A 21065-nucleotide genomic window follows, 5' to 3' on the forward strand; every position below is an offset into this window, starting at 1 on the left:
TGCTTTGGGCTCTTCATTTGGCCCAATTACTATTGAATTAAAGTGGAACAGCTTCAAGAAGAAAGCTGAGCACATGCCCAACTCCCTGAGGGGTTAATTGAACCAAGGACTCCAGCATCTCAGGAGAGCCCCCTCACCACTAGGCTATAGAGGGCTTCTTGCTCTGGGCTCTTCGTTTGGCCCAATTACTATTGAATTAAAGTAGCCCTGGTTCAACATGAAAAGTTTCAGGGAGCACCTTACAGAAATCCCTCTTTTCAGGGGGTAGATAGAAGAATTGAACCCAGTGCATCAGGATCCCAGGTGGGCACGCCAACCACTGGACTAGAGAGGACTTCTTAGAGTCATGTTGCCTTTGGCCAAATCTATAGTTAATTAAAGTGGAAAGCTGGCCTGAACTCCCTGTTCAAATCCACTTGCTTTATTAGGAAGGAGAAATTGAACCAAGATCTTCAACAGCCCACAAGAGTGCCCTACCCCCTGTCCTCTAACAGGCTTCTTACACTCACCTCTTGTTTTGGCCTAATTAATATGTAATTAAAGTGGAATAACTTCAACAAGAAAAATTGAGGAAGCTCCCTGCTGAAATCCCCTCTCGTCAGCCCATAGTGGGAGGAATTGAATCAGGAATTCATGGCGGCCTGATCCCTCAAGGGCTATTAGCCAAAAGGGTCAGGGGCCATAACTCCGTGCTCTAGCCATCCCGGAACCTCTGACTGCTAGAAACTGGGCGTGGATGACAAGGGATCACGAGATAATTGCCTCGTTCTGCTCATTCCCGCCAAAGTATCTGGTGCCGGACACTGTTGGTAGGCACACTAGTGGGCTAGATGGACCATTGGTCTGACCCAGTCTGGCTGTTCTTATGACGCTCCTCTCATCTGCTGCAGAGCCCTGCTGCTGCCTACATGAACCAGAGCTTAGCTGAGACTAGTAAACTCTTTGCATCGTGGCTGTCACCCCAGGATGGTGCTGAGCCGGGGAGGGGGGGGGTCCCCCTTGAGCTGTGGAGAACCAGAGGAACCAGCACCTCTCTTAAGAAAATACAGACAGTTTTCAGACTCTTTAGCTGTGTCTTCATCAGACCCTTCCTGTGTGGCTTCCTCAGAGCCTTAGGTCCACTTGCAGTCGCCAAGCCAGTGTCTTATTGCCCTCTGCTGTCCGCAAACACACCCAGCCCCAAATGCCAGCAGCTTATACATGTGCAGAGCCGAACGTGATGCTCAGGCCAGCGTGCGTCCAGAGGCAGGGAGCGTCCCCCTCAAATGCATCACTGCCTGCCAATGGGAGCCCTTTGAAAAGGATGTGAGCACAATCCCAACGGGCCAGGATAACCAGCCCATGGCCAAGAAACCAGCCTACTCCTTAGTAAAGCCCTGTAGTTCCTTGCCCAACACCCTCTGTGTAATGCACGGCCTTTGTGTGTCATGTCGCCCTAGAGGCTGGGCCAGTGGCGAAACTGCTACTGCCCACTGCTGGCTGATTTTGGAAGGCGCAGGTTTCTGGACCTGGCTCCCCTAATGCATGTGAGGTTTATTTAGTGTTTGTATCAGTTATCTGCAGCAGGTGGGTTGGTGCCAGTCCTTCGAATCCCCCTCCCATCCCACTAGGCCATTCGGAGAAAGGCTGCCAGGCAGTGGTTTGTAAATATTTAGTGGCTGCAATTGGGAAACTAATTTTCTCCAATCTCCTCTTTGCCTTCAGCTCTCTTCTCCCCCCTGCCATCCTCAGCCTCCCAAAACACATGATCCATGAGAGCTGCAGGGTTTCCCAGCAACCAGCAGGTAGGAATTTGTGCTCAGCGCTATTAACTGAAGGACAGGCACGTGGGCAGCAGCTCACCAATCTCATTTATGTAGACAATGGGTTTAAATGATAAGGCAAAGCAGAAGGGAGACAAGGAGCAGCGATGAGGTGAGCAAGGCACAGGGATGGGTGGGTTTTGACACACATTCTGTTGCACCCTCTAGTGGGGTGAAAGTGAACGCTGGCGAAAATACAGCTAAAGTTGGATGATTCCATCTTTGCTGGATCTGAGCCTAACTGGCCCCTCTATTCAGCCCTTTGGCTATAAAAGCAAGTAAGATACAAGATGCTTAAGGACAGTGCTTAGATATTATGGTGGCGGATGCTGAAGAAAACCCATAGATAGATGTTTTCAGAGCCCTGCATGACAGCATAATCTGCCAACCCTGGCACTTTAGAGAAGAGAACAGCAACCATTCCGCCAAGTTCCTCTTTTACCTGCCCACCTAGAAACTTGGGGTGTCAAAACAGGACTCACATCTGAGTGGCCCTGCTTTGTGTTTTGCATAATAAGAATGCAGCTGAGGAGGATAATTTTGTACAACCAAAGCCAACTCCCCGGGCTCCTGCCTGCCATTGGTAAGTGCAAAATGACAGTTTTGTACATGCATCAGAGAACCGTGCATCTAAGGGGCAAGATTTAAAAAATGCCACAGCCGAACTGTGCATCAAACGGGCATTTTTGCACATGCCTATGGCAATGTCACATCTTGGGCACGTGTTTTGCGCACACGGATGAGGAGGGTTTGGCGGGACAACGTGAATTTTTGAGAACTCGGAGCGTGCTGTAAGATTTTTTTACATACCAACTTCCCTCCCCGGCCCTGGAGGATGGAGGCGGCGCTCAGAGGTTTCAGTTCAGTGTTTTGGCTTCTCCATGTGCACGTCGTCTCTCTCATGTGACGTGCGTTTATTGCACATGTATAAAAATACAGATGATGAATAAGCTGTATTGAAAGTATTCCCCACGTGGACAGCTCTCTTCTGATTTCAGAAGTTAGGGAACACAACACATGCTATATTTTAAATACACTGAAATGATTCAGGCCTCTTTTAAAGGCCTGAAAACTCCTTCCCTCCCCCTGCCTGTTTGGATCAGCGTCGAGACCTAAGCTTTGAGTAGAGCTGTGCATAGGGGAGCCTGTGACTAGAAATGCAGGTCAGGATCCAAGTGACCAAGGTCCAGCCATGAGGGAATCCAGGGTTCATTCCCTTGAAAGCTTTGCCCATCACTGCCCACACCACAATGCTCCTGGAGTAGCTGCCGCCTGCCGTGCCAGATGGGGTTGGTTATTTTGTTTTAAACAATCCACAGAATAAGTTTTTAACCTTTTAAATTTTATTAGTGCTGCTCTCGGCCTGAGGCATCCTTCGTGCTGGCACACATGGACTGAGAACTCAATAAGATCCCCGCATCCAGCACCCCCTGGCCATTTTAACACATGCCACGGTATCCTTAGCCTAACTAGACTTCTAAACCCATGTTAGTTCGTATGTGCTCACATCGCATCTTAAACCCTAGTCTAGACAAGGCCGGTGGTGCTAAGATGAGCAAGGGAGAGAAGGGCAAATACCAGATGGCCCAGCAGGACAGCCAGGCATGGAGTTCTTAACTTGTGGGTCCAGGGCAAGCTTCTCCCGAGAGTGGTTCCCATCATAGGTGCTCCCTAGGTGGCTGTCTGGCAGGCTCAGTAGAAGTGGCCAGTGGGTAGCCGAGGCAAACAGAAGTAGGCGTCGGGGAAGAGGCTCAGGTTGATGGGGTTGTGGTCCAGGCGGATGTCCTCCAAGGCCCATCGGATGTGACCGTGGTCCTGGCTATCACAGAACGTGTCTTTGTGCATGGTTCGGATGTTGTTGTTCTAGCCGGGGAGACAAAGCACAAAGCCAACATTAAACGGTGGGGGAAAAGGGGTAAGGCGGGGTGATGGGTTTGTGCACTAATTGTCCCTGGCTAGTATGAGCCTTTGCTTCTGTTAGACTGGGGCTCAAACTAGAGGCAGAGGCAGGAAGGAGCCTAGAACTGGAATAGCAGAGGGGGCATCAGTCGGGACTAAGGGGCACTGGCAGAGGTGGGTGTGCACAGGGGGCCCAGCATTGGACTAGCTGTGGGGAGAACGAGGTGCACGGTGAGATCCGTGCAGGGGACATTAGGACTGCGGCATTGTGAGAGAGAGGATCTTGCCCCACACCCACCTGCACTCTACCTGTGTCTAGCCAGAGCTCTCCATCCCTCGATTGCAAGGGCAGCAAAATTCAAAAGCAAATTCAAAAATCAAAGCGTGGCCGTATCTTTAAGGGACCATCACCCAGGCTGGCTGGGTCCCCTTGCTTGACTCAGCCACTGCCTCACCTGCAGGTGCAGGGACCGCAGGCCCTCAGGCAGGGGCACAGGAATACAGTCCAGCTTGTTATCAGACAGGTGGAGGAACTGCAGCTTCTTCAGCTCCTGCAGAAACACAGGCAAATGCATAAGCCCTCGCCCTGCCCAGCCCCCTCACCTGGCCTGGCCGGGAGTCTGGAACGAACACTCCAAGGCTCAGCGGCGTGGGGCGGAACTCACAGCTTTGCTGAACAGAACATGCTGCTCTCATGCTTGCATGCGATTGTCCCACCCCAGCAAACACCGGAAAAGCCGGGGGTGGCACTTTGGGCTTTGGCTGTTCCCAAGTCCCAGTCAGCTTCTTTATACAGAACATCTGGGTTATTTCGGTGGTACAAAGGGGTAGGACTCAGAGCCAGATAGGCCTGGAAGGGGGTTGAATTGACCAAGGGTATGTCTACACTGCGGAGTAAGCCCAGGGCTATAGAACTCAAGACCCTGGGTTTGTTAATCTAGGGCTTGAGTGTCTACACTTATTATGTGGGCCCAAATCCAACCCCAGGTTAGGAATTGTTGAACCCTGGGTCCCAACCTAGGCTGAAGTGTCTACACTGCATTATATGGGCCCAAATGCAACGTGGGAAAACTTGACTGTCCAGAGGATAAAGAAAGTCAGCTCGTGGGATTGTGGGCTACTGTGGGTGGACTCCCAGAGCATGAGTCCAGTGGGGTTGCATCTACACTGCAAAGCAATAGGGCATGAACCCTGGGTCCCAGTTTGACTCAGGCTCGGACCTTCCACCCCCGTACAGTCCTCAAACACTGGGTCCGAGCCCTGGGTTAGTGTGACGTGTGTGGAGATAGGAGGGAGGTTAGGCTTGAGCCTGAGTTCAAACCCTGAGCTTATCTTGCAGTGTAGACATACCCCAAGCCCTCTTGGAGGGTAGAACAGAAGCTGTGAAATGTAGGGACCCCTTTTGGAATCTTGGGGCAGCCGCCGGCCATTGGGCACAGACTCACCCTGAAGGCTTCAGGTCGGACACCGGAGCTCTGGATCCTGTTGCGCCGGGCATCGAGCCGCACGACGCTGCTGGGCAATGCGGGCAGCGCCGTCAGCCTGTTCTCGGCGAGGATGAGCTCTTGCAGGGTGCTCAGCTGCTGGAAGGAGGCCTCATCCACCCAGGAGATGAAGTTGCTAGTCAGGTCTATTCGCTTCAGCTTCTCTGATGGAGGGGAGGGGAGGGGAGAGATTCCACTTTCACAAACCCTTGCTATCGCTCACAACGGTGCTGAGCAATAATTAGGGGCTAGGCCTGGCCAGAGCCCTAGGAGAAAAAGGCAGCACTCCAGCAAACAGAACTAGAATGAACCAGGTCCTCAGCTGGTGTAAATGAACACAGCTCCATTGAACTCAATGAAACGATGCCAGTCTATGCCAGCCAAGCCTAATCTCGCATCTAACACAACAGGCCACTATCCTGACTATGGTGGCTGGATGCAGCTCCAATAGAAATGTGAAATACATTTATGTCTTTGTTGTTATTATTCCTCCAAGGGCCAGATTTTCAAGCCCTTGGCATCCCCTCTCAGGGACAGGTTTCCAGAGGAGCTCAGCATCCATTTAAGGGCCAAAATCAGAGCAAGGTTTTCAAATATGCACAGCACCCAGCAGGTCCCATTTTAACAGAGCCCAGCCCCCGCCCCCCAAACATGCACCTACTGTGTGGAGAGCCTCTGCAAGCCCCAGCTCAGAGTTTCTAGCTAGTCCTGCAATCTTAAGGCTCCATCTGCCTTGGCAGGGTGCATTTCATTGACTATCACCAGGTGCAATTCCTTCCTGCAGGGGAGAAGGGACTTTAAAGCTACAGGGCTCCTATTCCAGCCAGCCAAGGGGGAAGTATTGTGCAATACCACTGTCCTGCCTCTAGAGGGACCCATTAGGAGATCTCCAGAGCTGGGCAAAACCCAGCAAGTTTGCTTCATGGGGCATGAAGGGATGACTGTTTTCTCTGGGTTTTAACCTTGTGGTACAAAACTGCCACCCCCCCCATTTTGAGTTCAAACTAGCATGGAATGGAGTCCCAGGCTGGGCAAGCCGTCAGGGGGGCTGGAACAATTTGTACAGTGCGGGGGCTGAGAGCCATTGAACCAAACTGTAAACCCTGGATATGATGGAAACCGCTTCAAGCCAGGGGGTGCAGTTGCACCCCTAGTTCCAGCTGTAAATGGGGGCACCTGGCTTGGCACTTATTGTGCAGTCCTGCCTCACCCTTCCCATCCCCAGGCAGATAAGCATGACAGGACCTAACTGGGCTTTTCCATCTCCAACATCTAGGAGCCCTGCCACGTTATGATGTTACAACCAGCGAGAGTTCTTGGCCCCTCCAGTTCCTAGAGCCGCCCAGGACTTGCTGTACCAGGACTTTAATAAAGAGCAGCATTGTTGCAGAGCAGTGTTAAGTGCTCCCTTTCACCCTCCTGGGAATGGTCCGCATTTGGCTCCCTGATTGTGCACCTGGGTGTGATGGTTGGGGCCGTGTGTGCGAGATGCAGCCATGTCCCGGCCTGGCTCTTCCCCGCAGTGATGCCCTTACATGCCACTCAGCAGGAAGGCATAGAATCATAGAATATCAGGGTTGGAAGGGACCTCAGGAGGTCATCTAGTCCAACCCCCTGCTCAAAGCAGGACCAATTCCCAACTAAATCATCCCAGCCAGGGCTTTGTCAAGCCGGGCCTTAAAAACCTCCAAGGAAGGAGACTCCACCACCTCCCTAGGTAACGCATTCCAGTGCTTCACCATTTCCTAGTGAAATAGTGTTTCCTAATATCCAACCTAGACCTCCCCCACTGCAACTTGAGACCATTGCTTCTTGTTCTGTCATCTGCCACCACTGAGAACAGCCGAGCTCCATGCTCTCTGGAACCCCCCCTCAGGTAGTTGAAAGCAGCTATCAAATCCCCCCTCATTCTTCTCTTCTGGAGACTAAACAATCCCAGTTCCCTCAGCCTCTCCTCATAAGTCATGTGCTCCAGACCCCTAATCATTTTTGTTGCCCTCCGCTGGACTCTTTCCAATTTTTCCAAATCCTTCTTGTAGTGTGGGGCCCAAAACTGGACACAGTACTCCAGATGAGGCCTCACCAATGTCGAATAAAGGGGAACGATCACGTTCCTCGATCTGCTGGCAATGCCCCTACTTATACAGCCCAAAATGCCGTTAGCCTTCTTGGCAACAAGAGCACACTGTTGACTCATATCCAGCTTCTCGTCCACTGTGACCCCTAGGTCCTTTTCTGCAGAACTGCTACCTAGCCATTCGGTCCCTAGTCTGTAGCAGAGCATGGGATTCTTCCGTCCTAAGTGCAGGACTCTGCACTTGTCCTTGTTGAACCGCATCAGGTTTTTTTTGGCCCAATCCTCTAATTTGTCTAGGTCCCTCTGTATCCGATCCCTACCCTCTAGTGTCCGGTCAGACAGTCCAGGCAGAAGCCCTGATCTAAGTTGTAGAGAGGGGTGTGGATGAACCGCTGACATGACTCGGGCTTGTGTGCCCAGGATTCGGGGCTAAAGCCAGCTCTGGCATCTATAGGCCTGGCTCCCATTGGTGCCATGGGGAGTGGCATCTGCGTACACCTGCAATTGTATCTGATGCCCAAGGAGCAGGTCTGGGCCCTCTGCTGTGGGTTGGGAGGAGTCTAAACCTGCCTGGGAGGATTCAGTGTCAGGTTGGATCTGGACTCAGCCTAAACATTGTACAAATCCGGAACAGGATCCAGTGTGACAGCTGAACAGGACTCTGGGCAGCACAGCAAGGGGCATCCTCCTCCCTCAGGCAGCTCTGCAATGGGTCCACTTTGCACTGGCTCCCAGGGAGCTGGGGGCAGGGGCTAAGTTTCCCCATCCCCCATGTCCCCCAGCAGAGCACTGTGATGCCCAGATGCCACTCTATGTGGGGGGAGGAGGGGCGGGGCCCCAGCCCCACATACTCAGCCTGGCAAAGTCGCTGGCTCGGATGCGGCTGATGCGGTTGAAGCGGGCGTAGAGGTACGTGGTCTCCAGGGGCAGCGGCGGGATCTGTTCCAGCTCGGCATCATCGCAGTACATGGAGGTGCCAAGGCACACACAGACCAGGCAGGTGGGCAGACCTGGGGCAGGGAGAGACGGAGCAGTCAGCCAGCAGCAACGAGCAGGGATCGGGGCTTGGGGGTATTAAATGTAACCTCCGACTGGTGCCCTCAGGGAGGCTGGGGGGCCAGATTCTCAGCTAGCCTAGCTCCACTAAAGCTCCACTTACCGCAGTGGAGGATCTGGCCTGACACCCCATGCTGTGGGTTAGGAGCAGAGCTCAAGGGAATGTTCCTGACAGAACCTGGAGCCTTGTGAAACTCCCCTGCTTCTGGGGTTTGTTGCAAACCCTGAGGCCAGACCACATGCAACTAGCGGGACCAGACGTCCTGATATTAGGGGCTCTGTCTTATATATGCAACTATACCCCCCTCCTCCGCCCGAAAAAAACATGTCCTGATTTTTCACACTTGCTATCTGGTCACACTACGTGCAGCATAAGACTAGCTCGGGCCCTGGAACCTTTCTGACGGAGATGGACCCAAAGCCAAGCCCTGGAGCCAACCCCCCAGAATTTCAGGCGACCCAACGTCAACCAGCAGCAGAGCAGAGCTGGAGCCTGGGGAACCCCCCTTCCCGATCCCAGACCAGAACTTCAGAAGAGTCAAAGAAGAGCCCAGCCCTGGGAATCTAGGCCTGGACTTCGGGAGTTCAGGAGGTGCTGTGCTGTTATCCAGGCAGTGCCGAAAGGGTCCCTAAACTCAGAGTCTGTTCCGGGCTTTGAACTCTGGGACTCAACCCTCTACTTTCAAGTGAACTGGGATGGCCGTGCATTGCTGGGAGGGTCAGAGCACCCTGGGGGAGGGCAGCCTGGACAGGGACTGCCCATCCCCTACCCGCGCTGTACCAGCTATGTAGATACACAGAGGGCTTTGGTCCAGGGCTGTCAGCTCCTTCCACCAACCGCTAAATTCAAAGGAAAACAAAACAAGCAAAAAGCAAACCACGAGAAAGGCCAGGAACAACCAGCCAAAAGAGCTGCTTAAAAACAAATCAGCTCAGGCCAAATCTCTCCCTGGGGGTTGCGACTCCACCAAACACAGCAGCCAGGTACACCAGGGATCTCTTTGGCCCTTCTGCACTGTCAGAAATGAAACAAAAGGAAACCATTTGCATTAAGCAAACATCTGATTCCCCTATGTCTGGAACTAGACCCAGCTCAGCCAGGCAAAGTGGCAGTGGCAGCGTTACAAGATTTCTGGCACCAATTAAAACTGCGTTGGGTGGGTTTTTTTTTGTTTTTCCGCTCTTTTCCCTCTTCTCCCCCCAGAGCGCGTGCGAGACTCCGCATCTATTAGTGGGGGAGTTCAAAGCATAAAGGCAACCATTTCCCTGAGCCTACTACGTAATTTGTCCCAGTTCGGAGTGACAGAAAATGAATAAAGATATTTATCCCTCGCTGCAGGATTTTAATTGTCACTAATCTAATTGCTACTCTGTCCGACTGTCGCAACATCTCTGCACGTTAAAGCGTCTCTGCTGCTTTGCTGGTGTTCTCGTTGCTGTGAAGTGATTCCTTTCTGAAACCCTCTCGCCTGCCACCATGTTCCTCACGCAGGGCAAATACTTGGCTCCTTGCTCACCCTCGCGTCCTTCCACCAGCGCCTCTAAGCTCCCAGGCTCACTCACTGCTTCTCTCTCTCTCCTCCCATCAGTCCCGCGGCCCACGCAGCGATGGGTCTGCCTCTGGGCGAGAAGCCTCAGAGATTGCTGCCCCGTGCCATGCTGGGAAAGGAGCGCCTCCATCTTGCTCATTTCCAAAGCCCCCTCTGCCCCGCATGGGCACAGAGAAAGCCCCTCCCACTCACCCCCATGCTGAGAGAAGGGTCTTTCCATACTGCCGTCATTGCTCGTGGTATTTGGAGACCTATTCAGCTGCATCTCCTGTGAGCAAATCCCCCACGTTGCACCATTACCCTGGAAGAACAGGTGACGAGGGCTGGTCTCTTACTCACCCTGTTTGGTTATGGATCCGAGCAGACCTGGCCCGAAGGGCTTGGTTGTGGGGGACGTCAGGGGCAGCCTTCTGGGTGCTTCGGTCGGCATGGCTCTCGTGCTCACGACGCCCTCTAGACGCTTGGTTGGAGGAGCCAATGTACCAACCTCAATCTGCAAATACAGGGCAAGGGGCATCATGGCAGTGAGCACAGGCTGTGGAGCTGCGCTCACGTTAAAGCACTGACCAGTCACTGACTCCTCCCTTGCCCTGCCCAGCTCACACCTCCACTGGGGAGGGGTAGAAGGCGCCACAGGGCAGGTTGGAGGGCTCCAGCAGTGATATACCTGAAATAGCCAACATCTAGGGTAGGCAGGCACCCAATCCCATTGAAACGCACCTAACTCCCTTAGGCTCCACTGACGACCCCCCCCTCCCTCCCCCGCCAGCTGCACCAGGTAACAGAGGATTCCTAGACATGGCATGCTCCGTGCAGCAGCAATACCAGGCATGTCTTGCATTCATACGGCGCCTTTCCTCTCCATGCCTGCAACGCTGTGAGCCAACTTCAGCGGGAGAGGGTTATGTGACCTGCCCAAGGCCATGCAATCAGTCATTGGCAGAGCTAGGCATTGGCAATAGGATTGCTGCTACCCAGGATCAGGATCTAACTACCAGACAATGCTATCTCCTAGCGACCACATGTGGTCAAGACCTCAGTGCTGAGTGTCAGGGGAAAGCTGGTTCTCCCTCCTGACTCAGGACTTTAAACAAGTCATAGACAGTGTCATTCCCGTTTCCCTCTGGATCCTACACTGCTGCACGCCTCCCTATCAACCAGCTGGCTAGGAGATCAGATTAGATAATCACGATGGTCCCTTCTGACATTATAATCTGTGTGAACCGATGAACGCTCTTCTTCATGGCTTGCAAACTGTACCAGGGAAGCACCTAGGAGAAGAGAGTGAAGTACCTAAACTGGGGAAAGTGGGGTTGTACTCACAGCTAGACTCCTGACTCCCAGATGAAAGTGTTTCCGTCCACCAAGTGCTGTGGGTGGAAGAGTGGCCAGAATGCCCCAGCCCTGGAGAGACAGGGCGGGGAGCAGGAGGGACGCCCAGCTCAGCAAGGGTGGTAACACAGAAGCTGCCCTAGGATCCTAGAGAAAGGAGCTGCCTTAGGACTCCCCACAGGCACCTGGAGAAGAGTTGGCCCATGTTTCTGCTGCTCTGCTGTCTCCATCTTACCTTTGGTGCCAGGTCACTATAGTCATAAAGCTCTTCGTAGAGGCTCAGGTCAATGATCTCGCCATAGCTGTCTAGGCTGAGGTCGTAGTTGGGCAGGTCCAGGTTGTCATCGGTGGCAATGTCAGCTCTGGGCTTCTCTTCCTTCTTCTCGCCTTCTTCTTTAGGTGGGGCGGCCAAGGCCAGCACCAGAGCCAGGGTGGTGACCCCCAGCAAGGCTACGCTCTGCATCCCGCACCTGTGCCGAGAAAAGGGAAGCAACGAAGCATTTTTGTCACCGTTGGGCAGCTCAGTTCTGCCGCTTACAGGGCTGAGCTCGGGGCTGCGGGATGTGCCCTACCTGCCCAGCACAGGGCTCTGATCCCCCAGGAACACCTGCCTGAGGTGCGCTTAGCGGATTAACACGCACTGGCAGGACGGTGCAGGGAACCCAGCAAGGGGGTGCCATGGTCTGGGAGTGAAGTGGATAAGCAGAGCCGGGTATGGGGAGCCCAGGACTGGGACTGCGAGGAGTATGGCAGGCCAGGAGTGAGGGGCATCGGCAGAGCTGCTGAGGGTGGAGCAGTGGGGTTAGGGCTAGCATAGCAGAGCTTGGAACAGATCAGATTCGAGGGGCATTGTGTTGGGCAAAGGGGGTTCAGCCGTGGCAGGAGATGGGGTGCATGGGGAAATCCAGGAATACCACAGCCAGGTATATTGCAGGCCAGGGTAGCGGAGTTCTGTCAGGGATGTGAGCGGAGGTTCCCCCTTGTAAACTATAACATTGACCACATTCATCTAAATATTTTGCAAACCCCATTGTCTGGCATCCCCTGCTGTGCAGCAAAGACAGGGGCCGGACAGCAAACCCTGCTCACTTGTGCTCAGGTTTCCAAGTACTCCGCTCCCACAGACTCTTTTCCATGAGGGCTTAGCACCTATTTAAACACCTCAATGAGAGTTGGGTTTGCAAAAACACCCAGCAGACCTCAGGGTGACACGGATGGGCCAGATATTCTGAGCCCCCAGCCAGATGAGCTCGCTTGAGCCTGCGTGTGGGTGCTGAGCTCTTTGGGAAACCTGGCCCAGCAAGCACTAGTTAATGTTTCTGCCACAAATGTTTCCGCCAAGTGCTGGCCGCCGGCTTTACCCCCCACCCAACCGCTCACTTTAGCTCCTTCTACTGCACCTTCTGTCGCTCTCCCCGAGTCTCCCCGGCCTTGTCCTGGAGCACTTTAAACAGGCTTCCTCTGCAGCAGCAAAAGTAAGTGTACTTGGCTTTCCTGCTGGAGAGAGCCTATAGCCCCGGAGGAAATCATTACTCTCCTTTTCTTTTCAGGCTGTTTCATGCTTGAGTGCCCTGCTGCGAGGGGAGAGGCCCAGAGCTGCTGTCTTCACCTCCTGCTCACACGCCAGATCCAGCCGTACAAACAGCCTTCAAGGAACAGGCAGCCTGGACAGAAGCTCCCCAAGTGGGGGGTTAAGACTTTCTGCTTTGGCCTGAACTCCTTGGCTGCAGGTCGGGGAGAGGGTGTCTCACGAGAGTAACTCTCTGCTCTTATGTGCCACTTGAGCCGGAGATCCCAAAGCTCGTTACAGAGTTGGGGCAGCGATATCCTTCCCATTGCACAGAACGGGAAACTGAAGCACAGAGGGGGGGAAAGTGACCTGCCCAAAGTCACACAGTAGATCAGCGGCAGAGCTGGGGAGAGAACCCAGGAGTCTTGATTCTCAATCTCCCCTGCTCTAACCACTAGATCCCAGTCCCTTCCAGAGCTAGGATACAAACTAGGACTTTGATGATCACTCCCTAGAGAGGCTCTTCTCAGCTGGACTAATGAGAACCTGCCCCTAGCCCAGTGGGCAGGACCAGAGCTGGTCTCAGCTGGAAATTGCTCTTTGCATATCTTACAGAGTACAGTCACGGCCACCAGCTCAAGTGGTTCATGTTACTGGATCCTGAGGCCTGAGTGTCAGAGCATTCTCTTCCTCAGAGCAGTGTCCATTAGCAGAGATGCTGGCTCATTACTGGAGTGAACAAGGCAGCGTATGTTTATGGGCGTGCACGCACTGGGGTATGTCCCGCAGCCTGCACATCTGTGTAGATCCACACCTTGGGCTAGAGCTCTGTGAACTGCGTGACAGTGAGCGCCCTGCACGTAGGGCGGGGTAAAACAGCTTGTGAATTATAGTCTGCCCTTCTCCCCTGAATAGACACACTGGGGGGCCACATTTTCAGTTCGGTGGACAGTTGCCACGGCTGCACACCCAAACACCCATCTGCCTGCTCAGTTTGCACATGCAGTTGCAGTAATGAGGCGAGCAGTTGAGCACCTGCACTGAAACCCATTTTAAGAGACTGCTCCGGGAAGCAACAAAAACCAGTTGCCTACGGAAGGCCTTCAGAGACCAGAGGAACAGAATTGCACTATGCACCTTCGATGACACTCTAGAGGCTACACTATCTAACACAGGGATTTCCCGCACAGGGCTCATTCGACAAAGTAAGGGCAGGACGCACGATGGCGAGGATGAAATCCAAACTCAATTAGCTCCTTCGGAAAGGGGATTCATTCCGTTCAGAAGCGGCTCCTGCTTGGCTAGCAGCCCCTATTCTGAGCGTGACTCAAAGCGTCTGGCCCATCTGTGTGTACACACAAACACACGAGTGCACACGCATGCAAAAACAAACACGTCTGCACGCCCATGCATTCACAAACACAGCATCCACACCAACACCCCCCTAAACATCCATACGCCCATGCATTCGCAAACATAGCCAAGTCACATAGACACACACACTCAAACACACATGCAACAAACCTGGGAAAACATGCACAACCATGCACGCACACAGACCAGCACACGCTTACTTGGCACAGCTCTCTCCAGTCTATAAAAGACAGCACTGAATTTCAAATGTCCTGAAGTGAGGCGCCTGGCCCTTAATCTCAGCCAGTTTCCCACAGATCAAACCCAGCATTAAGAGAGTAATAAAAAAGCCTTTGAAATGCACACTGCAGGCAGCCCTCATGCATTCTGCATAAAGCCCAATCCCCAGGTAGCCCCCACCCCCACAACGCCTCTGAACTGAGCATCAAAGCCCCTGAGCTCAGCTCACTCAAGAGAAAGAGAGAGAAGGGGAGAGAGAGGCACAAGTCACAGACGTACCCCCTGGTCCCTCGGGCTGCCCTGGAAGAGCACGAACCTCCCAGCTCCTGCAAAGCTGATGTGCTGGGACCTAGTGGGCTGCAGAGGTTTTAACAAGGGCGAGGGGAGGGCAGCCCTGCCTGGTTGGGGGTGGGAGTGTGCAGGGGATAAGCAGGGAGTGCAGCCAATCAGGGTGATGATTATTCCAGCTGTCACCTGCCCCCCTCCCATGGTGTCCCTTGTACGGTGCCCCCAAGGGCTAGCAGCCATGCTCACTTATAGCTTTCCTCCAAGAGGCTGGGCTTGCTTTTAGGGCCTGCATGCTGGGATGGGGGAGGTGGGCCTGAGAGCACTCCCCCCCCCCCAGACTTTACAGCCTGCCAGCACATAACCAGGGCCGGCTCTAGCATTTTTGCCGCCCCAAGCAGCGCAAAAAAAAAAAAAAGCCGTGATCGCGGCGGCAGCTCTACCACCGCTTCATTCTACGCCGGCAATTCGGCGGCAGGTCCTTTGCTCCCAGAGGGAGTGACGGCCCTGCCGCCGAATTGCCGCCGAAAGGGCCGGACGTGCCGCCCCCCTCTTCATTGGCCGCCCCAGGCACCTGCTTGCTAGGCTGGTGCCTGGAGCCGGCCCTGCACATAACCTCGGGGGAGGCAGAGGAGCTCTAGGGTGACATGCAGCTTGTGCGGGGGGGACAGGCTGCACAATGCCCCATTTAAACCCATCAGGCCTAATACTGGTCCCACCAAAGCCAGCCAGAGTTTCTCCATAATCTCCCCAGTGTACATGTTGCACAGGGTCCGCGGCACCCCCCACCCCTTGCTGGGCTGAGTTTCACCCCTAGCTGCACGGGTCACTTGCTGGAGGATTCTCTGCACCTTGAAGTCTTTAAACCACAATTTGAGGACTTCAGTGGCTCAGACATAGGTTAGGGGGTTGTTACAGGAATGAGTGGGTGAGATTCTGTGCCCTGCGTTGTGCAGGAGGTCGGACTAGATGATCATAATGGTCCCTTCTGAACTTAAAGTCTATGAGTCTATAGCTGGGAAACATGCCTACAGGTTGGGTGCCCATTAGGTCTCCCCTTGGCTTAGGGGGGCACGTGATGCTCACGCAGGATAACGTGGGAACAAGCAGAACTGTGTGGGGAGAGGTAAATACAGGGCGTGCTCAGCCTGTAAAAACCCTGGCCGCAGGGGCAGAATTCACTGAGAAATACCCGGGTAGGAGCTCTCTTTCCAAAGGGCTACGTCTGCCCTGTGTTATGCAGGAGGGGAGGCTAGATGATCACAGTGGCTTTAGCATCCATGAATCAGTGGTCCCCACACTGTGGACCACCAGGGCTGGGGGAACACATGCTGGGAGTGTGCAGAGAGCGGGAGCCGACTCCATCTCCTCCTTCCCCACTGCTGAATCCCATCCAATGCACAGGGCTTCCTCCCAACTGCTTCCCCCTGGAAGCCACTACTTGGAGGTGTTGTGTTGCCCCGCAATGGCCAGTGGGAGGGGAAGTGTCCACACGCCACTCTGTCTGCGGAGATAGGGGCCACATGCTGGGAAAGGCTGAGATTTCCCCTGGACGTGGATGCCTTTAGGAACTGTGACAGTCCAGTATTTCAGATGAATTTAGCACTGGGGCAGGAAAGGGGCGGGGCGGGAAATGTGCCTTCAGGAGGTAGGATCTCACCGGACAGATCCTTCTTCAGTGGGTGCCCTCTGTTCTTAGCAGGGTCCTTGGTGGTTGGGTGCCACCCCCCCATCCACAGCCACTGGCAGTGGTCTGATTGCCGTTACGGCCAGGATGGGCCCACGTCCCAGCAGCCGGATGGCTGTTTAAATTCAATACCTCATAAAAAAACTCTGTCTTTGTAGCCAAAGCTCCGGCTGGAAGCAGCCACCCCCACTCCCACCCCCGCGCAAGAGATTAGTGCCGGCTCACACCTCGGCAGTGCTGTTGCTTTGGAAACCTGGAGGGGGGGCACATTGTTTGTTGATGCTGGGCATACAGTGCTGACGTCAGGGCTGCTCCCCTCTGGGTGGGACAGCGGCCCCTCCACATCTGTGTGCCAGGAGGATCAACAAACCCCCTCACATCCCCTTCCCCAGGGCAGAGGAGTGGCAACGTGTCTGCCAGGCATGCAGGCCCCGCTGCACTGGAGCCTGCTGCAGCAGTCGCATTCGAGCCGCAGCCTGTGAGGGGCCCTGGCATGCTCCACCGTCTCCCGGGGTGTGGGGGGTGTTGCAGGGCTGCCCAGCTGGTGGCTGCTTGGGACCAGGAATGGCCGCAGCCGCACGCTCTAACGCTGGACCCGGCAAGCCCAGAATAGCACCAGATGGTGGCAGAGACCCCTCCTGTGCCGTGTGCTGTTCACATCTTAAACTGGGGCCGTCTTTGCACAACTCCATTGCCCGAGAGGTGGCAAGGGGCACCAGCTGGAGAATAAGGCTTAACCGTGCTTTGGCCGTCCCTTCCCTGTGCCCAGGGGTTCAGGAGAAAGGCTCAAAACCTGGCAGCTTGGGATGCAGAGGAGGAGGGTGCTCCATGCCCAGGGCTCCATAGGGCTGGGCCGAACCCAAGGCCAGGGAATTCTGCGTTCCCCTTCCTGTTACAGACATTGTCCCGGCCGTGAGGAAAGGCGCTTGCTGACTGCAGCTGTTGTCTCTGCTGAGCTATCCCACGTCCCCAACCGCCCGCACAGTGAGTGAATGCAGGTGCCCCAGAGATGGAGCCGTGGCCCGTTCCCTCCTCTGGATCCCTGGGAACTCCTCCACCACCCTCCCAGAGGAGGGCCTGGAGGAGCCGACTTTCTGAGCCCATCAATGCTGTTCCTCGATTGCCAAGCAATGCAGGGATACTGACCTTCTCCCCCCCCCCCCCCCCCCCCCCCCGGGCTGAGTGTGCACATTCCTAACCCCTCCCAACCACTGGAGAGAGACCCCACAACTAGGAGTCGAACCCAGAGGCTGGGCCAACTTGGTACAAAGCTCTTTGCGTGGACACCGGCAGCCCATCCTTCCAGCAGATCTGCCTGCCAGTGCTATCCCTGACTCCCTGTCTGCCTGCGAGCCCTCGAGCCAACCTCCTGTGGCCTAGTGCCAGCGCTGCATGGTCTCCACACAGGAGGGGGCCTGAGCTGATGGCCTCTCGCTCCCCAGCTTGGAAGCATTGGAGAGGCAGCAAGCTGAGCCCGCAGGCAGCGGGCGACCCTGCCAGCTGAGCAGGGAGTGACGCTGACTGGTTGTGAAAGGACTCCTGTCTGATCCTTCCCGCCCAGCTGGAAGACGCACCTTAGCTGCGTCTGATGAGCAGAGTCTGTCGCAGTGCAGGGGAGGGAAAGCTCTGCTTGGGGGTGGGGTGCAAAGAGGAAAAGGCCTCTCTCTGACCCCTGGCAGTGTTTGTATTGCAACCCGTCTGGGAGCGCCGGTGGGTGAGTTTCTCACCTCCCCACGTGTCATACAGCAGCCGGGGGAATACTTTCATCCCCCTCCAGCATGCAAGCCTGGAAAGTAAGGCAGAAGCCTGGCTGGATCACCCACTCTGTGCTCAGAGGAGGGGGAGCAGACTGGCTGAAAGGGACAACATGGGAAACACACATGATTACTGAGTGGCAGTGTGGCCTCGTGGAGAGAGCGTCGGACTGGGACTCGGGAGTCAATTCCCAGCTCAGCCACTGCTTGCTGGATGACCTTAGGCAAGTCACTTCACTGCTCTGTGCTTCAGTTTCCCCATCTGTAAAATGGGCATAATGTACTGGTCAGTGTAGACAGCACCTCCACCAACAGATTGTTACCTTAGCGTTAAGCTGTTCTCTTGTATGTTGTTATGTTGTGTTGTACGTGAAGCTGTTGTGTTGTATGTTGTTATCGGGGGGGAGGGGGGTTGTAGGAACTTAAGTCCTGCCCATGGTTCTGGAGTTGTTACTTGCAGTGTTCCAATAAATCTCTGTCCTTCTAGCGCGATACTGACCTTTGTAAAGTTCTTTGAGATCTAGGGGTGAAAAACACTAGATTAAAACTAGGAGTTATTATTCCAGGGGGAGGGGAGTTCTGTACTGCTACAGTGCTGGGGAGCCTGAGAGACCTGCATCCTAACCTCCCTTAACAGGGCACTGAGGGGAGAGGGAGCTGAGAATTTCGAAGAATAGCTGATTTTTAAAGGTAAATATTTGCCGTGTGTGTGTGTCTGTGCCAGGCTGCACCCACAGCTGGTGGTGCAATTTACTCTCGTCTCTCATCCTTTCATTAGTTTAACGAAAACAAGGGGCTGAGAAGCATGGGCTACAACCAGGCATCGCACAGGAAAGTTTCCTTTCGCCCCAGCAAATGCTCCTCAGATACAGCCTTCCCAGCGTCTCCAGCCCTGCGGGTACCACAGCTCTGCCAATGCACCTTAGTCCTGCCCTGCAGCCCTCCCTGCTAGTCCAGTCCTGTGCATTCCACAGCCACCGGCTGCCCAAGCCAATCTACTGCCCTAGGCAAGATATCCGTGTGCTGCTGCCCCTGCTCCTGCTCTCAGGGACCCTTTCTCCATCAGCCCCCCCCACACCCCTCTTCGGCCTCCTCCACCCCCCTGGGGCCAGAGACTTGCTCCCCATCCATCCCTGTCCCGGCTTCCTCTCCCCCCTCCGAGGCTGCGGACCACTATCCCCTGCAATCCTTCCCCAGGAGCCACTTAACTCAACCACAGTGGAATCTAGGCACCCTCCCCCATCTGGCCTCTCACAACTCCGCACCCCCAGCCCACAAGCTGCACCCCCAGCCTGCCGGTGGGTGTGCTTCCCAGAATCCCGCTCCTCGGAGTCTCAGCTGGCAGCCTCTCCTTCCCCCGGGCAGCTCTGCCAGGCTTATCCCCCACCATCCATGGCAGGAATGGGGGGTGGAAATCCCCAAATCTGCCATCCCCAGAAATCCGCCACCCTAGGCATCTGCCTAGCTTTCATATGCCTAGAACGGCTTCTGCCCACAGCTCTACCAATGCACCTTAAGACCGACTTGCTGTTCCATTCCTGGATCCCTACACACAGCTCTGCCAATGCCCCTCAGCCCTGACCTATAGCGACACTGCTCTCTGGTCCAGCCCTCTCCATGGCGGATGGCCGGAGAGTCAGTTTTGTGCCTTGTGACTTGCACAGATTCCCTCTAGGGGTTACTTCCTAGTTTGATGCTTTTGGTTCATGTCAGCCTCTGAGCATCGGTGTCTGTCGGAGGGACTGAACATCACTGCCTCTTGGAGGACGTGTCTGGATTACGCACATCCCGGCACTGAATGGGCCACCTAGCCTGGAGCCTGGGCCTGGAACCAGAATCTGAGCCAGAGAAAGGTCATTAATCCTGCAATTCCCGGAACACCCACGCACACTTCACATCTGCAAGGCACAATGCCCGGTGCTCATGCCTCTAAAAACCTCATGTGCCCCCCTCCCTCCGACCACACACACCCATCGCACATATGCACCCCTCTGCAGAGACCCTCACTTACAAACACACAGTCCCATCACGCATACACACGCACACACAGCTTCTGCACTCTTTCACACACACAGCCTCCTCCCACATATGCTCCCACCTTCAGAGATTCTAATGCCGTACACCACAAGGCACGCGCCATCTCACCCAGCCGTGCACACAGAGTTGCGGGCTCAACCATCGTAGGGACTGCACCGAGGTACCTGCGTCATGCGCTTCCTTGACCACACGCCCAGGCCCATGCGGGGCAGTTGAGAGGGCTACATCTGACGAGATGATTATGGAAGGCAGGGGAGGGTGGAGGTGGAGTGATGGGGAGGTGCTAAGAATCCTGGAAAAACCCAAGCTGTGTTCTAGCTTGGAGGGCAGCCATGCCCTGCAGCCCCATCCCCGCTAGGCACAGAAAAGCGCCGAGGGCCTGCAGTAATCCGTTTTAAGCCCTCATTAGAAGGCTCACTAGTGCTGGAGGTGGCGCGGCAGCCCGGTGAGGCGCGTTCCAGCTGACTCAGCGGGTCTGCTCCTTTGAAGGGCCCAGCGGCATTTGGCTGCTTTTCAGGGGTCGCCCGGGTGCTGTGCCGCCCGCTCGCTGGATGAAACGGACTCGGTTCACGGAGAAGTCAGGAGTGAAGCGCTGATAGCGGGGCCCGGGCCAGAGAGAGAGGCTTGCAGTTCGGAGAGCACTGCTGTAGCCAGTCGAGGCTAAGTGGAGGGAGATACTGGGAGATACTATGAAGAGGCATTAAAGGCAGACAGCTGGGTATACTCCCCCTTCTTTCCCTGTCCCGCTCCAGCCCAGAAAATACCAGGCACAATTCATTTCCTGTAGGTTGGACGATTTTAAACCACTGCCAGACAAAGGGCTAGAGGTAGGCTGAAAGCCACAGCCCATGCCACAGGAGCGGGGAACTGGAGAAGGCCCAGGATGCAGCAAGAACTCTCGGGAGGAATTCTAGCTGAATTCAAACCCACGACAGCTCTGCTATGCCCCCTTGCTTTCCCAAAGGAGTCGAGGTTTGCCCAGGACCATTTCTTTTCCCC

The 21065-nt window shown here is 54.8% G+C and overlaps 1 protein-coding gene across 1 annotated transcript; it reads right to left on the bottom strand.

The window, feature by feature from the left end:
• Window positions 1-3160: 3160 nt before the first annotated feature.
• On the bottom strand, window positions 3161-14629 carry LOC112118408 (opticin). The gene is made up of 7 exons (XM_024216697.2): window positions 14583-14629; window positions 11436-11670; window positions 10208-10361; window positions 8114-8272; window positions 5147-5349; window positions 4157-4252; window positions 3161-3665 (listed from the first exon to the last, which is right to left on the bottom strand). Exons 2-7 carry the CDS (start codon window positions 11661-11663, stop codon window positions 3495-3497), a joined length of 1011 nt encoding a protein of 336 aa, XP_024072465.2. The 5' UTR covers window positions 11664-11670; window positions 14583-14629; the 3' UTR covers window positions 3161-3494.
• Between the last annotated feature and the right edge of the window lie 6436 nt (window positions 14630-21065).

Source organism: Terrapene carolina, unplaced genomic scaffold (assembly GCF_002925995.2).
Source record: "Terrapene carolina triunguis isolate 2854851 unplaced genomic scaffold, T_m_triunguis-2.0 Scaffold198, whole genome shotgun sequence".
Taxonomy (NCBI): Eukaryota; Metazoa; Chordata; order Testudines; family Emydidae; genus Terrapene; species Terrapene triunguis.